Consider the following 26,431-nt stretch of genomic DNA (forward strand, 5'->3'; position numbering starts at 1 on the left):
CCTGAGGGTCAGAGTGGGAAGTGTGTGGGAGCTGGGCAGCTGAGTGACTCTCATCCCCAGAAACCTGGCGAGGGTAAGCACGGAGAACACCTGTGTGGTTTAGGATAGTGTGGACTTTCTCTCCATGAAGCTATCAACTTCACTCTTGCTTAACTCCGATGAAAAGCGAAAAGAAAACTAGCTCCTTCTCTGAATGGAAATTTAACATATAACGTCAAAACATCTGGCAGGAAGTGATAGAAAAAATAAATACTGTCCCTTTTCAAAGCTGCCAGGCTCAGGGTCGTCTAGAAATGAGCTGATGATTGTTTCCAAAGATGCAGAATCAGCTACAACTAAACTAAGGAGGGTTTCTGCTACATAATACAAACATGAAATTAAAATTTCTAATACACGTGTTTTAGGAAACAAAACTGTAACCATAATTCGTCACCTTAGAAAGCCCTTTATCGGCCGGGCGGTGGTGGCGCACGTCTTTAATCCCAGCACTCGGGAGGCAGAGCCAGGCGGATCTCTGTGAGTTCGAGGCCAGCCTGGGCTACCAAGTGAGTTCCAGGAAAGGCGCAAAGCTACACAGAGAAACCCTGTCTCGAAAAACCAAAAAAAAAAAAAAGCCCTTTATCTTCTAACCAATTGTTTGCTCATCTTTTAAAATGCTACAGGAAAATTGAAACCTTTCCTACATAGTCAAGTGTGAATTTATCATGTATGTTACACAGGTTCAATAACAAGAATGGAATTAAAATACCTTCCTTACATTGGTACAAAGTCTCAGGAGGCAATGAGAAAAAGCAAATGCAGAAAACAGTATGAACCCTTCAGATAATAAAACAGCCAGTTCTGGTGAAATAACAGCCTGCTTAATTAGGTTTTGAAAATATAAATTTAGAATTGCAATGACACAGATTTTGAATCATTAACTTTATTTGTCACTCTATATAGATATTGGTCCATTTCCATATGAACAGTAGCAATCATCCACTTCCACTTAATAATCTACAGAATGAAGCTGTAGCATACACAAACCAGAGTAACTTCACAGGGGGAAAAGTTAGGGAAATAAAAATATTTTATATTCATGCTTCAAGATATCCCCCACAGATTTGTTTTTGTATATCTAATTACAAGCATCCATACTCCACAAAGCTATATTCTTCTGAAATCAACATAGTATTTTTAATATTTTTAATATCTCTACTAAACCACATGGATCACCAAACTTGCAGAAGAGATTAAAAACAGCTAGCCTGCCAATCACACACACTTCCAAAACTAAGCGATTGTATAAGCATATCCAGTATTTTTGGGCTACTCTTAGTTAAAATCTTCTCTCCTGTCTCAGAGATATTTACATCAGATTAAGACATTTACAAATGGTTCATAGTGAATAACAGCTCAACTAGGATTTATCTATCCTGTGCAAGGAACTCAAGCATTTAAAAGCTTCTCTAAGAAAGCCAGTGCATTCTCCAACATGAATAACACAACTATTCTAAGTGGTTTACATTTCTTTCAGTGCATATTTCCAAATGTATTAAATGGAATGAAATTACAATATTAAATGGCTATGTCAACAATATTTGAGCATATTATGGAATCTATATTACAATTCATTTCGTGTCAACACTATAAATCACTCTAAAGAAACCACAGGCACTCACAAAATACAGAACAAAAATCTATGTTTTCTTTAAAATAAATTTAAGGTATACTGTTTACTTTAAACCACACTAAAGATATACTTTAACAGACAACCAATACCAAACCTGCTGTCTAAGGCTAGCACAAGGAAAACTCAATCCATTCGAATCTTCTGGTTTGTCATCCTATAAATGATGCTATCATATCCAGGATCCATATTCCAAATGTTGTAAGAGACGATAATCACAGCCAAGGCCAAGCCGATCATAATCCACAGTACCATGTTGAAAACCACTGAATACTCCAAATTATACTTATATGCAAGGTTATAGGGAATTTCGGTAATCTACAATGAAGAAAGGAAAAAATATCAAGAGGAAAGAACTTTCGGATTAGAAGAATTCTCATTTAATGTCTATGATTTGCTGTCTAACAGACACTTAGGAATTCCTAAGTGGAGTAAAAGCTACCTATGTAGCCTTGGAGGAGGCAAGAATGGGTCACTTCCTGGAGAAGACACTGGCATTGCTGCTCACAGAAGAAAGTCCAACTTCGTGAGAAGATTCAGTGGTAAGCAATGGAAGCGAAGGTTTGCAGCTCCTGTGATCCAGTAAGCCTAGCCTCCAACAAAAACTTCTCTGTTTGTACCAAGAGACACGGAGAAGAGTATCTTCAACAGAATGGACAACTGTGGCATGTTCAGACAACAGGGCACAGAGCAGTAAAATGACTCCGCTCCATATTTTAAAAATCGCACTGAGCACACAACACCCAAACATGCATGTAGTGTGGTTCCATTCGGACAGAATTCAAGCCTGGGTAAATTGAAGCACTGTTTAAGACTAAATAGGCTGGGCATGGTAGAGCACACCTTTGATCCCAGCACTCAGGAGACAGAAGTAGCGGGATCTCTATGAGTTCGAGGCCAGCCTGGTCTACAATAGTAAGTTCCAGGCTAACCAGGACTACATAGAGAGACCCTGCCACAAACAAACAAATAAACAACATAAATAAATATATATACAGTCAAACTATAAAGGAAGGGAGTCACATAAATACTGAGGATAGCAGGGTTTGGGGGTGGCGCAGTGGTACAGGCTTGCCTACAATGCCTGAAGGTCTGATTCCATCCCCAGCATCATTTAAAAATAGGGAAGGGGTCAAACTCAAGAGCAAAATACAGGAGAGGGCAGAGGGATAAGATAAGAGGACCTAGCCGGGCGGTGGTGGCGCACGCCTTTAATCCCAGCACTCGGGAGGCAGAGCCAGGCGGATCGCTGTGAGTTCGAGGCCAGCCTGGGCTACCAAGTGAGCTCCAGGAAAGGCGCAAAACTATGCAGAGAAACCCTGTCTCGAAAAAAAAAAAAAAAAGATAAGAGGACCTGCCAAGAACAAGCATTCTCTCAAATGATATAGTATTAATATTTACCCTTTAATTATATTAAAGGGTACCTACTTAAGAAACGTAGGTGTGGTCTACTTAAACTGAAAAATACATGTTGTTTCAACTGTATTGTCCATGTTGAAGTGGTATGCATGTCAGGCCTTAGGGGATGAAGATCAATTCCTTGTCTACACTGTCTGAAAAGCTGAATTTATTCTGGGAAAGGCATCATTTGGGGCACATCATTCACTCTGGCTAGAAAATTTCAAAAGCAGGACAATGGCTGGAGATGAAGCTGGAACTAGGAAGCTATGGAGGACCTGGACTTGAACCTTTAAGCAATGAGACACCACTGACCGATTTCAGGCAGAAGTAACTGACAAAATCAGATTTGCCTTATAAATAACGATAACTTAGCCTGGTGTCATGGTGGTGGTGCACGCTTTTAATTCCAGCACTCGGGAGGCAGAGGCGGGTGGATCTCTGTGAGTTCGAGGCCAGCCTGGTCTACATTAGGGAGCTCCAGGCCAGCCAGGGCTACACAGAGAGACCCTGACTCAAAGCAAAAACAAAGACAACGGATGACAGTGCAGAGGATGAGGTGGGTAGGGCCAGCTGGAAGCAGAGCCAAGCGGGGAGACGCGACGAGGGCGGGGTGTTCCCACGGCTCCCGCCCCTGGTGTGCCATGCAGACTCAGCAGACAGGCCTTTAAGCTGCTCTGCTGCTGCTGCTGCTGCTGCTGCTGCTGCTTCTGCTGCTTCTGCTTTGATTTTTCCTTTTCTGTGCTAAGGAACCAATCTAGAGCCTGTGGACACTTGGCAAGTGTTCCATACAACCAAAGTCTTTTTTGTTGAGATGGTTGACTTGCTCTCCAGCCCTAGCTGGCCTGGATTTTACAACCCCCCTGCTTCCACCTCCAGAATTCGGGGGCTACAGTTGTGTACCCTCCTCATGCCTGGCTTAGTTCCTTAAACTCTTGCCACTGCTTAAAGTAACAGAAGACTGATTTCAACTGGAGAGAGAAGATGATGGGCTCACAGATGTGTGCATTTTCCTGCAGGGAGCTCAAAGTTGACCCAAAGGATTTTACACTGTCAAGCACCTATTTTTTGGATTTATGTACATTTACTAAATCAGTTCCTTTTCACACCCATTTTGAGCGTATATGTATTGCATAGAAGTGTGCAATCCTCACTGCAGCCTAATCTGAAACCATCACACACTCAGAAAACCCCGACTCACACGGGGCCTCCTGTCCTCTGTGTAGTTGGAGACACAGTATACAGTTAAGGGTACTGGGACTGCAGGAGAGTGATGGGCCCTGATAGCGGGTGCCCACCCAAACTGAAATGATATTCCAAGGAATGGTTTATACCCCAAATAATGCACTCCTGTTAATCAGCTCTAAGTGTTATTTTATGGGTTATACCCATGTTATTTGATGCTCTTGGGGTCTAATTTTGATGTTTGTTGCTTAAGCTATGCTGAACTCCATGGTCGGCTAGCCTTCCCCATGTTTATACTCAAACAGTCTTAAACAGATACCCTTCCATCTCAGCTCAATCTGGAAGGCAACCATCTCCAGGCAGGCACCTCTGGACTGTCTGAAATTGGTACTGGCTATATACCGCTTTTTCACTGCAACTCCCACACTGCTCCTTAAGACTGAGCATGGGGGACCCTGTAAATGGGTCCAAAGGGGACCGTGTAGAAATGGCTGGGTATCTGATGGCAAGTTGTGGAGGAGCTAAGCAGTCTCACTTTTCTCAGACAAAGTCTCATGGAGCCCTGCCCAGGTTAGCTCGCGACCTACTCTGTAGCCGAAGGTGGTTCTGAAGTCCTTGATCCTCCTGCCTCTACCTCCCAAGTGCTGAGATTACAGGTGTGAACTGCCATGCCAGGCTAGTAACATTCTTAGATGCGTGCTGCGATGGAGCCCTGCATCCATCTCACACCACTGTCTAGTGTGCTGAGGCTTTGGTGGGTGTGAGACCATGTACCACACACACACATTTTACCATGGCCATCCAGCTTCTCTCCGACCCTCTATGTTAGTGGTTCTCACTCTTCCTAATGCTGCGACCCTTTAATACAGTTCCCCATGCTGTGCTGACCCCAACCCTAAGACTATTTTCATTGCTACCTCCTAACTGTTATGAATTGTAATGTAAGTATCTTGTATTTTCTGATGGTCTTAGGTCACCCGTGAAAGGGTCACTCGACCCCCGAAGGGGTTGTGACTCAGGCTGAGAACCGCCTGCTGCTCTATGTACTTTTAGTCGAAGCAAGAAAGCAAGATCCATACTGAAATACTGATAAGCAAAATCAAAATTATAAAGAGGTGTATGCAAAGGGTCCCAGAAAAATGAGGAACTGGGTCACAAAAATAATGTCTCTCTAGAAAAGCAGAATCCAAAGCAGAGAGAGGCACACTACTCCCTTGCATTAACTTCTGATGGCTCCTTAGCATTAATAATCTTGCCAGCAGCGACAGGTTTCCTTTCACTCCCTGCTCAAGAATTTATATTTGACCGGACGGCAAGCCCAGGGAACCTAGGATCACCAGCAGAAGCACAAACCTGCTGAACGTGAAAGAAAGCTAAGTCTTCACTGAAATTCTTTCTGGTTTACTAACTACTCATTTCGTCCTTTGTTTTTCTGTTGTCATGTTTTTTTCTGCAGGAGGTTATCGAGGCAGGACTGACCTCAAACTCATTATGCAGTCAAGGATGATCTTGAACGCCAGAGCCTCTTGTCTCTACCTCCCAGGTGCTAGGATTATAGGCCTGCACAGCCACCCTCGGCTCCAGGATTTCTAACTTTTTAATTACATTTTATTTATTTTGTGTCTGCGTGTTTGTAAGTGTGTGGGTATGGAGGTCAGAGGTCAACTTCCAAGAGTCCCTTTGTCTCTTTCTATCACGTGGGTTCTGAGACTTGAACCCATTCACTGAGCAATCTTGCCAGTAGCCCAGGGTTTTATTCTTTTTATTTTGTTTTGTTTTTCTTTGTGTAGCCCTGGCTGTCCTGGAACTCACTTGGTAGCCCAGGCTGGCCTTGAACTCACAGAGATCTGCCTGTCTCTGCTTCCTGAGTGCTGGGATTAAAGGCGTGCGCCACCACCACTGGCACAGGGTTTTATTCTTTAAAGTAAGTTAGTCTCACAGTTTTAAAACAGGATCTAAAAACATACTCACCTCTTCTTCTACTTCAAGGATGGTCCTTGACTTCCTCACAAGGGACGTGTCAAATGATTTGACAGTCACTAACTCGACCACTGCATTCCCACCATAGAGACTGTACATGTCATCTGCAAACTGAAAGTCAGTTATTGACATTATGATAAACGGCAAAATACATACCTTTTGTTTACATTTGTATTTTGGGTTAAGAAATATTTTATAAAATTGTTCCTTGGTACCCACTGGGGACTGGTTCTAGAACTTCTACAGATTATAAACTCTATACTCCTACATGAAATGGCATAGTATTTCCTATGCTTAGAAATTATTGAAATGCTATGTGGATAGTTGTTATATTATTGGTTAGGGACTAATGACAAGAATTATGAATATAAATCTCATATACAAAGTATTGTTTCAAAATATATATACATTGTAAAATGGATAAATTAGCCAGTTAACATATACACTACCTCACATACTGATCATTTTTGTGACTGGTCAAGTATATATTTGTTAAAATTATTTGTAGCTTTACAAATAATTGCATAGTATGTAATATTAATACCTATTAATACAAACATGAATAAGCTTTAATGTACAGTGTCTAAAACAGGAGAGCCTTACTGGTTTGCTTATGTTAAAATAGTCAGTCAAGAGTTAAGCTTTAATATACATTCAAATATTTAAATCAAATTGGAGACTGAACTTGCTGGCATGTAGATTTGGGAATGAAAGCAGAAAGGGAAATGAAGGACTCTGTCCAAGTGGTCTTTGGTTAATCATGGACAACTTCATTAGCTCAGTGCTTCATGGACATTTCAGATGGGGATGATGAAAACCTTCTAGGGATGGACAGTGATGACGGTCTTGCATAAGTGTGAATACACTCACCACCACTGAGATAGACTGAAGAGCGGTTAAAATGCTACGCTTTAGGTCACGTATATTGTCACAATCCACAAACACACAACACTGCCACCACTAGCACTGGAAAGAGATCACACACACACACACACACACACACACACACACACACACACGCTTCTGTTTTTTTGTTTTGTTTTACTTTGACTAAGGATTGGTTGATTTTGATCTTTTGACACAGGGTCTTACCTTGAAGTCCAGGGAGGCCCCAACCTTGTGATTCCCCTGCCTTTATCTACAAGTGCTGGGATTATAGACATATGCTACCGCACCTTCTCCCTACACCTCTGATCCTACACCATTCTTTTGTTGTGATGGTGATGTTGGGACTTGAACTTAAGGCCTCATGCACGCTAGGCAAGCACTCTAACCTTAAGCTATATTCTCAATCTGACCCCTACACTATTTTTATACATAATAATTAGAGAACCTTCAAAACAAGTCAAGTAAGACTTGAGCTTGACTGAGGGTGTGGCTTAGTGGTAGACCACTTGCTTGATTAGCATGTGTGAGACCCAGAGTTCTACCCTCACACAGAGAAAAAAGAAACGGCTTCAATCAACAGTATTCCACAAAAGATTTTTCCATGAAGAGACTAAAATGGTCACACATCAACCTCTCTTATACCGGTAACATTGGTATTTACCTTTTGGAGAGCATCCACAAGGATCCTAGAAGCATCCCTGAATTGTTCAGAGTCTTCCCCATAGCGCTTCCCAAGTTCATCCAAACCCGCCAGCTCCAGTGAATACAAGTCGGGAGAATGATCCTTGGCTAGATGCTTATGACGAGACAACTTAGAACAAAAGATAACGAAATGAGATGCTAAACACAACCAAGTGAGGTTATACACTAGACTAAAGGAGACAGCCACAGAACCACCACAGTGCACTGCACCACAAATCCAGTTTAACACGGCAGCGAGAACTCCCGGAAACGGGTTTCTGATCAATCCAGTACAAATCTCGTTGCTTAATTTTAAAAACTTAGACATGATCCTGGCGCTCGGGAGTCACAGGCAGGAAGATCTCTGAGTTCAAGGTCTACAGAGTGAGTTCCAGGACAGCTAGGGCTACACAGAGAAACCCTGTCTGGAAAAACCAAAAAGGGAAAACAAACAAACAAACAAAACTTGGATAGGAGACAAGGCACGAAGCAGTAACTGGTTGGACTGATATAATGCCAGGAATGGTTGAGCAGTCTTCTTCCTGCATACCCTCCCGGACCTCACTGGCCTCTGGCACCAAGCTTTCTAACTTCCTGAAGAAGCCCTGATAAAAAAGGCTTGGGAAACAACTTCACAAGCTAGCAGGCAACTAAGAAGATCCATTTCAGTCATGAGGATGATTTTTAAAATCGAGTTTCAGGAAAGGTGCAAAGCTACACAGAGGAACCCTGTCTCAAAAAAAATATATATAAAAAAATTTTAAAAATGAAAATAAAAAGCATTCACCAAAAGGTAACTTGTGGATAGATTTTTTTCCCTTTTCCACTTGGTTGATGCTATTAATCCCCCTAACTGTTGTTCTATTTTTGATCCATAGCTACAGACAAGGGAATCAATGTCAGTGTCTGACAAGGAGTAGATGGCCAAACTGCAACTAGAGCAGGAGAGTTTCATTGCCAGGACTGCGTTCTTCGAGGATTTATGGCCGCTCCTGAAGGCAGAAATGCCAGAGCAACGACCACTACCACGGGACAGAACTCAGCATCCCCCCCACACCACTGTTTTCTGTTCTCATGGGGTCATAAATCTGGGGCATGCTTAAACTTTTCAACTGGCTTCCTTCTCATGGAAAGATTTTCTCGGAACTGAACCAGACAGAACTCGAAAGCTCGAGCAGTCTACTTACCAAACTCGAAATGTCACGGAGCACTTGCAGTTCAGAAAGAAAGAGCAGGTCAGCCTTCAGAGACCAAGACACACATTAGAGATCTGGACCGTCGTTTAGCCAGGAGAGTACAACACAGTACGAGCACCAATCGAGTCGCTTTTGGTAATTTCCCTCCCCTTGGTAGATTTACTGTAATTGAAACTTGAGGCGGCTCAGTGGTAGAGAATTGCTTAGTATGTGCAAGGCCCTGGGCTCAAGGCCAGCACCAGGAAAAGCTGCACCTAAAACGTTCTTTGCTAACTAACAGACAGGTGATGGCCGCTCCCTAGTACAGTGACCGCCACTTAACAGCTCTACTTCTGATGGAACCATGCCTGAGCATTGACACTGCTGTAGTTTGCCTCAGGGGACCGAGGGATCCTAGACTATCTTAAGTCCCACAAGTGGACCAGCTTACTTCCTGCCGTGAACACTTTCCAAAGCGGAGAATTGAGAAAGGTGGTTCCTAGCCACCCATAACAACTATAAAGGACAAGAGCCAAAAGTAGGATGGCTGTCAGGCATGGTGGCGCATGCCCTCCCTTCTAACCTCAGGACCCAAGAAAGAGAGGCAGGCAGAGCTCTGGGAGTTTGAGGTCAGCGTCATCTACACGGTAAGTTCCAGGCCAGCCAGGGCTACATAGTGAGTCTGTATCTCAAAAAATAAATAAAAGGAAGAAAGGAAGAAAGAAAGAAAGAACGAAAGAAAGAAAGAAAGAAGGAAGGAAGGAAGGAAGGAAGGAAGGAAGGAAGAAAGAAAGAAAGAAAGAAAGAAAGAAAGAAAGAAAGAAAGAAAGAAAGAAAGAAAGAAAGAAAGAAAGAAAGAAAGAGTGTTTCTCTCTACTGCAATATCCTGAAAAATGTGACTCCATATTAGCAACGGCTATGAATAATGGCATCAGGTCACCAGGTCTACACAGCTCAACCAGCCACCAAGAAGACTGGATTGTGGCTTGTCTGGATTAACTGGGAACACTGGTATGAGAATGCAAAAGTATTTACATGCCAGGCGGTGGTGGTGCACACCTTTAATTCCAGCACTTAGGGAGGTAGAGGCAGGTACATCTCTGTGAGTTCAAGGCCAGCCTGATCTACAGAGTGAGCTCCAGGACAGCCAGGGCTACAGAAAGAAACCGTATCTTGAAAAACCAACCCCCGACCCCTGCAAAAAAAGTGCAAGCCAGAGGAAGGTGTTTATTCATGAACACTATGCCAAGGGAAGGAAGGATGCACTCCAGCAGTAACTGTGCCCAGGTTTCCATGTTCTACACCTTTCAGTCTTGCTAACGTTCCGAGTAGCATGTAGAATGGGAATTTAACAATGGCATTCAGTTATGCTCTCCACAACTCAACTACTTACTTCGTTATTCCTACTCAGAGAATTGAGGGGAAGAGAGGTGAGAACGGAGTTTTCTTGAAACAGGCGATTACGTAACTGCCGTAATGTGACTGAAAGGTCTTCAAAAACGGAGTTTGCTTTCCCCACCATATACACTCTCTACAAGAAGAATCCAGAACTCTGGTTAACTGCCTGCTGTGGGTTCATTTCAACATACAGACTTTGTATAGCTTTCTTCATATAACTACTTTAAAACTGTCATCAAATAACACTTCTTTATATCTTTATTTCTAAGTGAAATAAAAACTGTCACTTACTTCCTCACTGGGAGCCAACTGCAAAACTACAGGAGTTTCTTCCGAAAATAAGGAGTGAATGGAATTTGCAACCCCGTCAAGAGTAAAAGGAACTGCCTGAAACGCAGGAGGGAAAGTACAGTTAGTTTGTGAGACAAAGTGAAGAGAAAAATCCAGAGGGCATAAGCAAGGAGGCCCGGGAGGAACAAGCACTTTACATTATTATTGATGTAGAGTAACTGGTTGTATATTGACTGATGGGTTTTATCATGCTGTCCATGCTTCCATAGATGCTCTCACCAGGAGGCCATCCATCTTCTACCATCCCTCACCCTCCCTTCTCTCCCCTTCCCCCAGGGCCTCCCCTAGTCACTCTACTACTTTTTGGTTGTCTCCTTTCTTTTTGAATTCTGCTTTCAACATGAGAGAAAACATGTAATATTTCACTTTTGGAGTCTGGCTTGTTTTGCTTAATGCAACCACTTCTTGTTCTACTCATTTTTTTTTTTTCTGCAAATGACATGGTTTTTTCATTCTTCTTTATGGGTCCATTGAATCACCAGCAATTTTTTGTGATTTTTTTTCACATAATATATTTTGACCATGTTTTCCCCCTCCCCAAACTCCTCCCAGATCGTATCCACCTTGCTACCCACCCAACTTTATGGTCTTTATCTTTTACCTTTACCTACTAAGCCACCTTCCCAGCCCTATCAAAAGACTTATTACTTGTGTGTGTGCTTGCATGTGTGCACATGCCATGACATATATGTAAAGGTAGAGAATTTTGCCTTTACATGGGTTCCGAGGATTGAACTCAGGCTGCCAGGCTTGCATGTTCACTGAACCTTCTTGCTGGCCCTAAGAGCTGTTTTTTAATTTGAATTAAAAAAAATTATTTTATTTTATTATTGAATGTGTATGGGTATTTTGCCTGTATGTATGTCTGTGTACCATTTGTGTGCCTGATGCTGGAGGAAGCTAGAAGAGGGCATTGAATCTGGAATTACAGATGATTGTGAGCTGGCTGCCATGGGGTGCTGGGAATTGAACCCAGGTCCTTTGCAAAAGTAGCCTCTACTCTTAATTGCTGATGCATTTCTCCAGCCCCTTGGATATATTAAAGTGCAACATACATATAATACAGTGTCTAAAACCTGGGATAAATAGATTAGCAAGCATTTACAAATGGGTACACTATCCTAACCCAACTAGATTAAGTCACGAAACACCCGCAGAGCTCCCAAAGCACCTACCTCTGCCTTTAGGGGTAACCAAAATGGGGGCAACTATGCTATGCCATGCTTGTTCTGCCCTACACTATTTCAAACTGGCATCAAACTTATTATGTAGCTTCATTATAAGGCCTCAAACTTGCGAACCTCCTGCCTCCACTTCCTAAGTGTCTGAATTACACTGTACCCACTGTGTTTTTTTGTTTTGTTTTTCTGTTTTTACGAGACAGGGTTTCTCTGTGTAGCTTGCACCTTCCCTGGAACTCGCTTTGTAGACCAGGCTGGCCTCGAACTCACAGAGATCCGCCTGCCTCTGCCTCCTAAGTGCTGGGATTAAAGGTGTGTACCACCACCGCCCAGTGTGTTTTGGTTTTAATGGAGATATCTTGGTGACTTTTCTTCCAAAAGCTCTGTTTACTACTTAAAGGTCACTGTCTATAAGCAGCAAATGAATGCCAACACAGTACAGGAAGAAATGAAGGTAACCTTATAGATGAAATACCAGTATTCAAACAGTGGTGGCCCACAGAAGCTTCCTAGTGAGACCTTACTCAAGGTCACAGAATCTGAGTTTGCTTTATCCAGCAGGGCTGCATGATAGGATGATTCGGCCATGGGCGTGATTACCTGGTATTTAGAAGGTTCTACATTTGACTGTACAGAGTGCTTTGATCTTGCAAGGGGGAGGTCTTTTGCCCCTCCCCTTGGTATATTATAAAAAGCTCTTTTGAATAAAACTGGGCAGCTGGGTATTGACCCAGGGCCCTCCCGAAGCTATCCTGAGTCTCTGTCTTTCTCCTCATTGTCTAGGTCTATCTTTCTATCTGATATTTTCTCATTCCTCTCTCCTCCACCTGAGAACTCTTCGAAAGGTTGGAGCAGGTTGGAGCTGGACTCCAGCAGACTCCCATACCAAAGGCATCGATTTCAGGATTCTATGACTCGAACACACACGTTGCTTTTATCTTACATCAAGATGCATATTAACTCTTCCCAAACTTCTAAAATGAGGTCACAAGAAACTGGAGAGGAGGAAGAGCAATCAAGCTTACAAAAGCATGTTGTCACCAGCCTCTGCAAGTGTCTGCCTTTTGTGAACACACTGCTCACCTCCTCAGGCTTGGGTGGGAACAGATATGACACAAACCTGCCTACCTCATTTCACCTATTGCAGTGGTTCTCAACCTTCCTAATGCTGTGATACTTTAGTATTGTTCCTCATGTTGTGGGAACCCCCCAACCATGAAATTATTTAATTGGTACTTCATAAGTGTAATTTTGCTATTGTTATAAATCATAATGTAAATATCTATGCTTTCCAATGGTCTTTACCCCTGTGAAAGGGTCAGTCAACCCACAAAGGGGTCGTGACCCACAGGTTGAGAACCACTGGCTTAATAGACCAGCACTTGGGTCAGGAAAGTTGAAGACTGAAGGATATGCCCCTAGCAATCAACCTGGAGAAGCTAATGAATGAGTTAAATATCAGATTGGGAAGCAAAATAATTATATAGACTAAACATATGAGACTAAGCTCAAAGAGTGAAAAGCCTGAGTGGTTGGAACACAGCGACTGTTTTCTCACACTGTTTTAGACAGCTAGGCATGTTTGTCCAAGAATTCCTCCATCTGTACCACTTGAAACTACAATAGTTAGCTGACTTGTAGAGGAAGCCATGCCAAGGAGAATTCGAAGGTAGTTTTGCCTTTAGATTGTGTGGGCTCTGTGCTCTGACCTTCTATGTCTTTCTTCATTTTCTTCCAAGAGAAATACAAGGAGCTGATCACGGCCAATTAATACAATGAACTCTTGTCAGGTGAGGCTAGTCTGCTTCCAAATGTTAAATGTAGGTGGGGCTCAGCTGGTGAGAGCTTCGTGTACATGAAGCCCTGGGTTCAATTCCTAGCTCCACATACACTGGTGTTGTCTTGGCATCACAGAGTTCAAGGCCAACCTGGGCCATATGAGACCTTGTCTCAAAAAACACATTTGGGGTTCTCTCTATGCTATTAAACTTTAAATGGTGCTCTGGATTTTATACATTTATGCATAACTGAAATACATGGTGATCTTCAAAGAAATCACATAACAAATTACAGAAACACCTGGCGAAGAGAATGTGCCCTTTGATCTTCAGTGTTCTCTCTTTCCACTTCCCTTGCATTCACTCTGCAAACTTCTCTGCTTTCTTTAGCTCATTAATGGCCAATCCTAGAAATCGAAAGGCGGGCACAGCATGCACAGCTGTAAGCCCCCTTCGGACCACTTCAACTGTACCCTGCTGCTTTTAAATCTACTGAACGTTTATCAATATTCAGTTCGAAGTAATTGAGAAATCTCTGGTGACTTCCTGTCTCTTCAACCCCTGACGTATTTAGCAGTGTACTGCACCCATGTTTTCCTTGTTGACAACGGCTGTGCAAGAGTTGCATAGTGTGGTTTAAGGAGAACAGCTCTTGCCCTGCCTCCTCTCATTTCCCCTCCTGTGAGGCATTCACTCTCATGTCCTTCAATGGTCTCCTCTTGGTTTTATCTCTCTAAAGAAAACATTTCCATTACCTCATCTTGATTTTTTAGGCCACATCCAGTTACCATCCACTACCAAAAACGCAATTAGCTTTCCCATATCACAACCACAGCCCACTCTCTGCCCCACCCATACTGTTTCGACCACTCCACCCAGCCCCAAAGGTTACATGAGAATTCTGCAGAACTGGCATTAAACCAGTGACCATTCACTCTCAGGACTATGTGAATCACTTCTGCAGCCTAGCTTTCTACTACACAATCACTGCTTTTCTGTTCTTGCTCTCTGCTTCACAACAGAAATGATGAGATTTCTGCTTTGTGTGGTGAAAACGTTTAAAAGCTGATATACAATTTAAAAATGTGTACTATATTTACAATGGTTAGTGTTCTGCCAATTTGATACAAGCTAGTGTCATCTGGGAAGAGGGACCTTCAACTGAAAAAAATGTCACCATCAGATTGGCCTCTAGGCGTGTCTGTGGGGGCATTTTTTTTTTTAGGACAGGGTTTTCTCTGTGTAACTTTGAAGCTTATCCTGGAACTCACTCTGTAGACCAACCTGGCCTTGAACTCACAGAGATCCGCCCACCTCTGGCATTTTCTTGATTAGTGATTCATGCCAGAGGGCCCAGCCTCCTGTGGGCAGTACCAGCCCTGGACAGGTGGGCCTTCATTGTATAAAAACCAAGCTGGGCAAGCCATGGAGGCAAGCCAGTGAGCGCTGTCCATGCCCTGTGCTTCAGTCAAGTTCCTGACTTGAGGTTCCTGCCCTGAGTTCTTGCCCTGGTTCATGATGGGCTGCAAATCATAAGCTGACATAAGCCTGCTCTTCCCCAAGTTGCTTTTGGTCATGGTGTTTATCACAGCAGTAGAAAGGAAACCAAACAATATTTTTATTATAATCACCATCATTCTGTGCATTATATCACTAAAGCATGCTCCAGTTATGCTACTTCTAGAGCTATATCTAAAGGTTTGTTATTTATTATGTTTTTGATTTTATGTGTATGTGGGGGGGGCCTGAATGTATGTGTGTGTAACATGTGTGTGCAGGTGCCTGACGAAGCCAGAAGAAGGGAGAGGAACTGGAGTTACAAGCTGTTGTGAGTGGCCTGATGTGAGTGGTGGGAGAACTGAACCCAGGCCTCTGCCAGAGCAGCAAGCGCTCTTAAGCGCTGAGCATCTCTGTAGCCCATTGGGCACACATCTAAAGGAAGGAGAAATCAGGATGCTAAAGAAGTCTATTCTACTTCCACGTTCATCGCAGCACTAGTCACAATAGTGTAGATATGAAAGCAAACGGTGTCTTCATAAAAATGGATAAAGAAAATGTCCTAGGGCTGGGGTTATAGGTCAGTGGTAGAGGATTTGCCTAGTGTACAAGCCATCCTAGGTTCTATCCCAGTACTGAAACAGAAAAAAGGAGAAAATGTAGCATATATACACAATAGAGATACCATTTAGCCCTCAAAGGCCGGGGGAGGGAGGCAGTGGATGACACACAGCGAGACTTGTCCTTTGTGACAACATGGGTAAGTCAGAACATTATACTAACTGAGCTAATCCTGGTGCTGAACAAATACCATGATCTCACTGATGTGTGGGATCTAAGGAAGCTGATTCCACAGAAGTCAGGAGCAGATTGATGTGCTATCAGGACTGAGGGGGAAGTGGACAGGGAAAGGGCATGCTGGTCCAAATACATGGGGTTTTGGTGTCTTTGAGACAGGGTCTCATTATGCTACCCATGCTTGCCTCAAACTCACTATGTAGCCCAGGTTGGCCTCAAATTTGCAGCACTCCTCCTGCCTCAGCTTCCCAAGGGCTGTGATTATACAGACACTGGTTCTTTACTGTGTGTTCAGGTCTGCCTTGTGGTCTAGTTCACGGCTGCGTGTGTGTGTGTGTGTGTGTGTGTGTGTGTGTGTGTGTGTGTGTGTAGCTGAGAACTGGACCGAGGCTTCCTGCACACTAGGCAAACACTCCACGACTGAGCTAGGAATACATTTCTAGTTTCTGTAAGCATGCCACATATACTTGGAAACAGGACCACAGCAAAGTCTAAAAAATTTTCTCAAAGTGAGCACAGATCAGTTTACAATATAATGCAATTAGAAATTAAAACAGTAATTATTGAAAAAGAACTCATACATTTGGCAATGAAAAATATCTATAAGTAACAAATGAGTTAAAGAATCACAATCTACATTATAAATCAAATTATAAATTAAAACATAAACAAAAGTACCACCCATCCTTCATAGTAAACATTCTTTGCCTTTATGTTCCACAGTTTTTCTTTATGTGTTTTGTTGATGTTATTTTTGCAGTACTGGGGATAGGACCTAGGCTGCATCTTCAACCTTAATGCATCTGTAAATTTCTGACATTGATCTGTTAACCATAGGTCCAGGAGAATGTTTACCTCACCTGCTTTGTTGTGTTCTTTTCCCCTTCAAGTTGCAAATTCAACTCACCTTCCATTTTCTTCTTCTTCTTTTCTTAAGACAGGGTTTTTCTGTGTAGCCCTGGCTATACCAGGACTCTCTCTGTAGACCAGGCTGGCCTAAACTCACAGATCTGCCTGCCTCTGCCTCCTGAGTGCTGGGATTAAAGGCATGCATCACCATCGCCCAGCTCATCTTCAATTGTCAATCAAAGGAGCCCTGGTTGTAGAGGTGCCCCCCAGGGTAGATTATCTGAATTTGGAAGGAACCTCTCTATACCTGTAATTCTGACTTTTTTCAGGCGATTCTTGGGACCTCACAATCAAGAATGGCAAGCCAGCCCTTCTGGGGCAGCTGGAGTTTTACTAATCTTCTTCCCAAGAACAAACGGAAGCATTTTATGGCCCCTAGCCTTCTGTGGGGAGTAAAATTTCAGATTCAGCTCCTGCTCATGACATTTCCTCTTTGGCACCCTGTCATGTCACTGGAGGTGGCCTTGAAGAACTTCGGCTTGTGCCCTTCTGAACTCGCTCCCTCGGCTTTTGCTCTTGATTTGAAAATGTAAGCCGTTAGCTTCCTGCTCCAATCACCATGCCTCCACCCTGCCATCATGGGCTGTTATCCCTCTGGAACCCTTCTAGAAGTGGACTTGGTCGTGGTAGTCTATCATAGCAATAGAAAAGTAACAGGAGGCATATCTCCTAACTTAGAACTCTCCTCCACAGAGTATGGCCAACTTCCAGTAAGCGTACAATCACCATGGATTTTTTTTTTAAAAGAAACTACTTCCAAAAGAATTTAAAAGGAAATTGTGTTTTAGAGAAGTTGCACTCAAAATAGAGGTGTGTTTCGAATATAATTCATTCTTTAAATGAGAGAACAAGCAAGATAGTAGAGCCTTCAAAGAAAGATACAGACTAAAATTACATGTGCGCGCGCGCGTCTTCACTGGAGACACTGGGATGAGACTGCACAGGCAATAGTCAAGAGAGTAAGACTAATCTTGGGAGCTGTCGACACCATTACATAGAAATCATTTGCATTCATGTGAACTGACAGGAGGTTTTCCAATGCCTCCAGTTAATCTAAGAAATACTCACATTCTCCAGAGGGTAGGAGATGACACCGCCCGCGGGGAGAGCCAGCTTCTCCACGCCCTTCACCATCACCAGAACGGTTGCCCGTGGCCGGTGGAACAGGTTCCCCACCGCAAGCCCTGGCCAAGACAGGTCCTAAATGTTGGAAAGCACAACACAGTGCTTAATTCTCAAGTACGGAAACTGTCTCCCCAGGAACATCTAATAACAGAGTGAAGGCTTCTGGGATGACCCTGGCTGGGGCTTTCAAAGGGGAAGTAAGCCTCTTATCGAAACAACAGCTACAATCTCCTAAGCGGCAGCATGGATGTCTGCCTTCTTCTTATCGGAAAGTTTGCTCCCAACTTTTGTGTAAAAAAGCAAGCGAGCGAACAAACCCGTGTGCTTTGCATTTCGCAGACTGTGAACTGTTGTTCTCGTCCTGCATCATTTCTCCTTTATGTGCAGCCTCACTTTTACCTTGCAGTGACAGCCACACTGTCAAAACGTTCTCTACTAAGCACTTCATATACAAAATTCCTTCAACAGTGACTCGTGTCGATTTACTAATAATTATTTATGAAGCTTTTTTAACAGCCATTTGTGGTCAAATTTAAGCTTGTAGAGAACTAGGTACAAATTTCACCCTTCAGTGTAAACAACCAATCATGCTTAAAGGAACTTGAGCTCATGGGCTGTACCCACAGCCCAACTGCCAAGCAGTGCCCAAGCAGAGCTGTTGGGTTTGAGAGTGCTTGGAGTCTAGAAGTGACTGATGACATCAGCAGCCAAGTTCAAGTGGCAAGAGAGTGTAACAGGACAGAGCAAGTGGCATCTCCTCCTCCTCCTCCTCAGCTCGGAGCTTCAGGTACTTGGAGTGAATGGACCCAGGCCACTCTACTACAGCAGCCAGGGCCTACTCCAGGTCAGAGCATCGTTCTGGGAAAACACAGCCACGGGCTGCGTTAGTCTAACCTCAGAGAGGGTATGGAGGCATTTCAGCATTTCTAGCAAATCTATTTCCTGCACTTAAAAAAAATGACACAGCCTATTAATAGCAGCACACCTGTAATATGTAAATTACTACATGTCAATTAAAAATAAGAATATACTTAACATACTAGATAGACGCATCCACACACAATGATGGTTCTCACAATGATAGTTATACTGATAATGATATATGAAGACTTGATTTCAGGAACACTTACCTAAGATTACCTCAAAAACCAATGAGTCTTTAAAGGTTTGTAATCTGTGGCCAATGTACCTGTGTGTTTGTTGCTATCTTTGACTATAGGAAGAAATCAATAAAAATGTTTTAGAAGCAGTTACAACCATTTTTTTAAGTACACATACTTCTTTCACAGAGAAGCCCATGGACAGTGCAGCCACATCTGGGATTCGATCTCCTGGTATAGGCCAATTTCCATTTCGGAAAACAACCGACCCTGGCGATCTTAATATGCTAAATTCATTCCCTAAAACACCTGAGGAGAAAACAGATCGGTAAATGAATTATCATCGTTATAAATCTTTCATATCCACCTTGAAGTTTATTAAACATAAGACATTTCCTCCATTCCTCACTGGCTGAACATGCTAAATTATGTTTGGACAAAATACTGCATCGTAAACATGGAGAAATTTGGGGCGGGAGGCTGGGGAAGGAACACCAGGTCTTCATGGCACAGGCACACGTGCTCGGGCAGATGTGAAGCAGCTATCCCAGACTGAAGCTGGACTCCCAGTATCACCACCATGTCCCCCAGTATCACTCCAAGAATTGAAGTACATATATGCTGTCGGAACAGGGGACAGTGCAAGGGGGGTTCCTTTTTAAAAGTTTAAATTAGCAAATACCTCCGCATAATGACTTTCATTATGGTATTTTTATAGATATATAATCCTCTCACCCCCCCCCATTCCCACTGACCCCCTTCCTTCTTCTTAACTAGTCTCTCTCTAGTTGCATGTCTTTTGGGGGGAACCACCAATGAATTAAGGTCTGCAGACAGGAGCATGAGTGAAGGATTATTTACAGGTATAGGGACACCTTACCAGTGGCTACACCAAGAAAATCCCCCACCCCGGCAACCATTAACTGCTTATAGTTCCTCAGGGATGGGGGGGGGGCTCATGAGACTCCCTCCCGCAGCTACTGCTAACTGCCTATAAATCCTCAGGGAACAGTAAGGCTTCATGAGCCCTCCACAGTACATGGCAGGAAGTTGATGGGCCCAATCTTGTGCATCTAATTACAGCTGCTGTGGGTTCAAGACTGCCATGATGTCATGCCTGGAAGACAGTGTTCCTCACCAGCCCTTCTGTTGACTCTTACATTATTCTTATGTATTTGTTTATTAGACATGTATACACTGCCTGAATGCATGTTGGTGCTTGGTACCCTCAGAGGTATCAGATCCCCTAGAACTGGAGTTTCAGATGGCTGTGAGCCTTGGAGGAGTGAGAGGGTTTCACTACTGATGTGGATACCCTCCTACAGATGGCCCTTAACAAGGGACCATGACAGGTTAGCAAGAATCAGAAATCACAGATAGTTCTCTGGAACTGAAAAAGCAAAAAAGCCAAAGGCCTGGTCTTAAAAGGGAAGGGAACCTGAAATCCTGGAATTATTCTGTCATCAGATTTCTCTATAGTATGCAAATATAGGACATTCCTATTTTACTATAAGACTCTGGCAGGCCAGGCCAGCTTTAGAGGTTAGGATACAGCATGTTTCTTTATACTTCATAGGCAACTTAGTAAAATGAGGATTATCCTCTGTGTGTGTGTGTGTGTGTGTGTGTGTGTGTGTGTGTGTGTGTGTATGTGTGTGTGTGTGCGCGCGCGCGCACATGAGCACATGTTACCATATTCAGAAAACTTAAGTCCAGGAAGAGTGTTTTTGGTTGACACAGGAAGGTGACAAAGGCACCCTGTACCAACTACTGAGAGCGTACGGCATCTACAGCGAAAAGTCAAGGACGAGGAGAAAAGGGGGCTGTTTTAACGGGCTCCCCTAAGGATGGAGTATTTGCTTCTTCACCCATGTTTGAGTGCTTTCTTGTGTCTTCGTGGCAAGCATCCCACCTCAGAGCCACACCCCTAGAACGACAAGTAGCTAATGGAAACTGAGTCCAGAAGCAATCTTGGCCAGGCCTACTATGGAAAGAGGCTTTGGCGAGGCATCAGTGTTACTCCTTGACCTCAAGAAGGACATGCTCGAGCCTGTGCTGTGAGTGAAGCAGGAGCATTGAGAGTCGGTGTTTTGGTTCGTCAGTGTTGACAGTAAATAAAAGGCCTCAGGCTGGTGCAGGTGCCGTAGGACCAGTGAGGACTTTCCGGTCAGCCCAGGCCAGAGCAAGGACTTCTCAACTTTCAACTGAAGGCAAATGGAAAAAAAATGTAGCAGAATTGAATGGTGTCTGTAACCACCAGACATCTTGGTTTGTTACCAACAGCAGTCCCGCAGAGCCTTCAGGGCGCATTCAAAGCATACCACCTCAGGCGCCTTGACAGTCAGTCTTCCTTTGGAAAGGCTGGGACCCAGGCAAGCCCACACTTGCCAAGCACGCACACATTTCAGGAATATCGCTGCGCTTGGCGTCAGCTTTGCTCTGAGATGTGGCCCCACGCCTTCAACCCCCATGAGCCGCCATGACGGAACTGCCTCGCCTCACAACCCCCTTTACCAGCTCACTGCTTTGAAACCCTCAGTTAGGGTCATAAGAAAGGTGATCTTGTCCAGACTTCTGCACACTGCAGGCATCACATCTCAAGGATGCCTGGCAGACAGCTGTCCTCGAATGCTACCGGTGATGGGGGAATGCCACCTCAATTAGAGCCGCTCCATCGTCCTAGTTCTTTGAAAACCTTTCCCTTGTCCTGAACCGAATAGGCTTCCACCCCTCCAGTCAGTCCCCAGATGGGCTGTCCCCAGCTTCACAGAGAAAGCCCAGAGATTCCAGGCCACCGGCTGGCTCTCACCCAAAGTCCCTAGCCATCTCGCTTCACCTCTAGCCATGAGAAAAGAGTAGTCTGACAATCTGTTCAGCTTTCCTCCATCCACCCAAGAAATGATTCACTTACCATTTATTAATCCAGCTTTTTGATAGCTACATATCAACAGATAAGTGACTATAGGGAGGTAGGCAGAACAAGATGTCCCTGCATTATCTAAGCTACGGGGAGGCAGGGATTTCAGCATCTTGTTCCTCTGGTCCCGAGGCTGAGGACAGTGCCTGACACACAAGTGCCGCTGAGTTGATGAGCGAGTGAAGTCACACCCGGAACTACAATTTCCCCCTCTCCTGGGCGCAAAACAAGTCCTAGGTGCTGCCATTCTGAACTTAGAACCATCAAAACCTCTACCAGTGTCTTGCCCAAACAAAAGCATCTCTAAATCAAATATGCTTCCCTTCAGGGGAAGAACCTGGGAACCAACAGTTCACCCCTCTGCTTTCTTGCTTCAGCTCATGCTGCCTGCTTTGGCCCCCAGTCTCTACCCATACCACTGAAACAGCCCACCAAACCCTAAAACACAGTTCTCAGCCCCTAATCACCTAACTTCCCCACACATCTGACACTGGCAGTCCGTCTTTGAAATCCCATCTTGGCCTTGATAAAGACAAGGCCCCTGGCCTTCCAGTTCCTTTGACTGCTGCTGAGCTCTCCGATTCATCCTTTGCAGCTGTGGTGCCAGGCTTTGAAGATCAGCTCTTTCAACATAAAAATGGAAAGGAGCCCAACACATCGACCTGTCTATATAACACAATAATTGGTGACAAATCTGTACTGTATTACGAAACACACATAAAAAGAAATTTTAACCTCTATAATATAATCCAATGTAATCAGGAAACAAACCCAAGCTTAAAACATGACCATTCCTATTTAAAATAAAAGGATTAAAAAAAAAGACATACATGGAAATTCTAGTCCATTCTTCCAGTATTCAACTGAATCATGCAGCATACTCCACTTGAAAGAACAGAGAACTAACCCAATTCTTCGCCACGCTCCGATTTGAGCTCATCTACCCCCAAGCTGCAAACACCCCAAACACTGCCAGCTCCCAGATTTTGATTCCCAGTCTCGATCTCCCCCGGTCTTAGGCCTCCACAGTCACTATTCTATTGACAGCTCCTTCTAGGGCTCACTGCTCCCCTAGACTCAACAGTTGCTTTGGTTCAACCTGGACTCACTAACTCCCCGACCTCTGCCGTCTCCTTCCTACCCAGCCGCTGGAACAAGTCCTCTTCCAATCCGCCGCCACTGCTTGCAGCTGCTCTTTATCATAATTATTTCCTGAATCCCCCCCCCCCCCCCCACCACCACCACCACCACCACCACGGTGGTCCCTCACCAGGTTTGCTAAAGCCGGCTGCCTATTACTCTGTCATCCTACCCTCAGATCCAGCTTTCTCTTCATATTTTCAAAATACAAAATCTAGCCGGGCTGTGGCGGCGCACGCCTTTAATCCCAGCACTTGGGAGGCAGAGGCAGGCGGATCTCTGGGAGTTCCAGGACAGGCACCAAAGCTACACAGAGAAACCCTGTCTCGAAAAACCAACCAACCAACCAACCAACCAAACAAACAAACAAACAAACAAATAAACAAAAACCCCAACAAATCTGTTTATTCACCCCTCTGCTTAACTGCTGGTGCTCATTCCCTAGGGCCTTGCAGGGAAATCCAAAATGTCCCCTGGACATCTCACTAACTTGATTTCTGAGATCGCAACACTCTCTGCTCTTCAGCTCTCATATCTCTGTGCTCCCCTCCACATGCTGTTCTACTAGATTATTTTCCCTACCTCAACCTTTCACATAGTTTTCTTGGGAGGCCCCTGCCCTGGGGAAGTTCCCTGAGCCTCTCCAGTCCGGGTTGGAGAGTCAATGTCCTTCCCTTGGGGAACTCCACTGCCTTGTGCAGCGAGCTTCTCTAAGTGATGGCTGGATCAATCAATTTAAAAAAGGGACAGAGGCTACTTCTGTCGCCGAGAACATCAGTCACCCAAATCAGCTCCCTCCTTTACATTATAGCTCTAATGAATTCCATGGGTTAACTCTTGGTCCTTCTTCGCCAGGCTAAGTATCTGAACTTTTTCAAATATGCCTCAGAACATGGTACTCATAGCCCAAGTTCCCTAGTTCTCTCGAGTTCCCTAACACTGTTTCAAAGTAAACAGTGAAATCAGAGTTCTTAATGATGTTTTCCACTAACCACACTTAGTCAGTGTGGAAAATAATACTGTATACTCACCTGACAAGACCCAGCAATGCAGAAGCTCTGATTGTTATGTGAACTTGACCATTTTTAGCAAGGACAGCATGCCCAAACCACGTAGAGAAACAATTATTTTATCTCACACAAAAACCGAACCCAAATCCTAAACCTCAGTGACTCCAAATGTCACAGAGCTGAACATAGCCGCACTCAGAAGGCAGACAGGCAGATCTCTGCATTCAAGGCCAGACAAGACTTCAAAAGATGTCAGGGACGATATTAAAACATGGAATTTCAACAAATGCCCAGCTAAACCATGGTGTCGATGGAAGGTTTTGTTTTTAACTTTAAAAACTGAATTAAAACAAAATTCTCCCAAAGTATATTTGTGTGTGTGTGTGTGTGTGTGTGTGTGTGTGTGTGTGTGTGTACATGTATGTATATGCATGCATGTGGAATCCAAGGTCAACCTCCAATGTTTTTCCTCAGGAACTGTCCACTTTGTTTTTCAGACAAGGTCTCTCACTGGGACGTGAAGCTCATGCCTTAGCTACAATGGATAGCAAGGAACTTCCGGTGATCCACCTCTCTCCACACCCCCAGCCCTGAGATAATCAGCACACACCACTCTACCCTGCTTTTTACATGGGTGCTGGGGTTCAGACTCATGTATGTCCTCATGCTTTTGTGGCAAGCACTTACCAAATACTTCAAGAATTCCCAAAGTATCTTGATAAATAAATCAGAATGGCCTTTCCAGAGCCAACAACAGAGAAGACCCTAACATTTTGGAGGCCTGGAAATAATTATAACTATTAACACAGAACACTGGGCACCTCCAGGGGTGGAGAAGAGCTTTGGTTTTCAGAAACATCACCTTCAGCTCCCGTTCCAAAAGTAGGACCTCCCAGCATCTCACACAGCACAGGCGTGAGGAATTGAGGTATTCTTGCCACAAAACATCCATTCCTCCAAGGTTGTTCTCCACTTTACTTTTTTTTTAAGACAGGGTTTCTCTGTGTGGTTGTCCTGGAACTCATTCTGTAGACCAGGCTGGCCTAAAACTCAGTGATCTGCCTGCCTCTGCCTCCAGACTTCTGGGATTAAAGGTGTGTGCCTTTATTGACTCCACTTGACTTCTTGTTCGATACCGTCTGCAACCCATCTCAACCCCACTACTCCCAAGCTGCCACACAGCATTCCCACCACTTGGAACTCAACCGATCTGCCTTCAAATCCAGCTTTGTTACACACTACCTGTGTCATGCCAGCTTGATTTAAAACTGCGAAATGAGGAAACGCTCTTCTAAGGATTACTGTAAAAAGAAATGCATTATCACATGATTCGCAAGCCACAGGCCAAACGTTAGCTCATTTCCACTCTTCTTGTTCTGTGTTAGAGAACCCAGGTTCCACTAAGAAAGCTACCATTTATTTGACATGTGACCCTAAAAGCATGACTCACACCCTTGTCTCCAAATCCTTCAAACTGGGAACTGTAATCAATACTGAGAGATCGTCTGCGTTCACCTGAAGAAATAATCATATAAAAAATCATATAAAAAAACCGATGGAGGCAAATTTGAGGGAGGCAAGGTTTCATCCGTTGTTAATAACATCATTAGAAACGGAGGCGGCGGCGGCGGGGGAGGGGGGCAGCAGCCGGAGGCGGCTAAGTCGTTGGCCGACCTTCTTCCCTTTTTGGTAGTGGGCTGCGGTTCAACGGTGTATTGAGAAACGCAGCCCGTCCTCCGAAGGGCCTTGAACGGGGAAGGTGTGATCCGGCAGACCGGAGGGCAGAGTCCCATCCGGCAACGCGCCTTCGCTCAAAAGGCTGCTGCCGGCTCCGGAGCCCCCAGGTGGCCCTGCCCGGCTCCAGAGACCACCAGGCCGCGCCACCCGGGCCAGATCACAGACCGGAGCCCCGAAGAGGGCCGCCTAGCCCAGGCCGCCCCCACTGCGGCCCCCGCCTGCAGCCGCGCCCGCCCAGGGTCCCCACGCTCCGCGGCCTCCCGCAGTGCGCCCCGGCTGCTCACCCGTCACCAGCAAGGACAGGAGAGCGACGAACAGAGCCATGATGCCACGGCGGCTGAAGCGGAGATGGGCTACACGAAAAGGGACGCTGGGACTCGAGGGAGCACCGCAGCCCGACCGGGTGACGCGCTCCCGAAGGTTCCGATTCCTAGGCCCCACCCCTTTAGCCACTCCAGGACTAGGTCTCGGCCAATCGCCAACTACGCCGCTACACAGAAGAGACGTAGCCAGG

The 26,431-nt window shown here is 44.5% G+C and overlaps 1 protein-coding gene across 2 annotated transcripts; it reads right to left on the reverse strand.

Moving 5' to 3' along the window:
- Positions 1 to 906: 906 nt before the first annotated feature.
- Atp6ap2 (ATPase H+ transporting accessory protein 2) lies at positions 907 to 26,406 on the reverse strand. Of its 2 annotated transcripts, XM_006976896.4 has the most exons (9): positions 26,202 to 26,406; positions 19,292 to 19,422; positions 17,957 to 18,088; positions 10,666 to 10,761; positions 10,370 to 10,507; positions 8,989 to 9,042; positions 7,782 to 7,931; positions 6,224 to 6,343; positions 907 to 1,987 (listed from the first exon to the last, which is right to left on the reverse strand). In XM_006976896.4, exons 1-9 carry the CDS (start codon positions 26,239 to 26,241, stop codon positions 1,796 to 1,798), a joined length of 1,053 nt encoding a protein of 350 aa, XP_006976958.1. In that variant the 5' UTR covers positions 26,242 to 26,406; the 3' UTR covers positions 907 to 1,795. The 2 variants fall into 2 exon arrangements, with proteins under 2 accessions (XP_006976958.1, XP_042125564.1); XM_042269630.2 differs by lacking the exon at positions 10,370 to 10,507 and having other exon boundaries at positions 26,202 to 26,362.
- Positions 26,407 to 26,431: the final 25 nt, after the last annotated feature.

Source organism: Peromyscus maniculatus, chromosome X, assembly GCF_049852395.1.
Source record: "Peromyscus maniculatus bairdii isolate BWxNUB_F1_BW_parent chromosome X, HU_Pman_BW_mat_3.1, whole genome shotgun sequence".
In the NCBI taxonomy this organism is placed as follows: Eukaryota; Metazoa; Chordata; class Mammalia; order Rodentia; family Cricetidae; genus Peromyscus; species Peromyscus maniculatus.

Bases quoted from the DNA above. Each gene is read 5' to 3' on its own strand.
- Atp6ap2 (XM_006976896.4), bottom strand. From the start codon at position 26,241: ATGGCTCTGTTCGTCGCTCTCCTGTCCTTGCTGGTGACGG. The intron at 18,089-19,291 runs GTATGTGTACTT...TCCAACATTTAG, and splicing joins TGGGCTTCTCTGTGAAAGAA to GACCTGTCTTGGCCAGGGCT. The intron at 10,508-10,665 runs GTAAGTGACAGT...TTCTTCTTGTAG, and splicing joins AGTTGGCTCCCAGTGAGGAA to AGAGTGTATATGGTGGGGAA.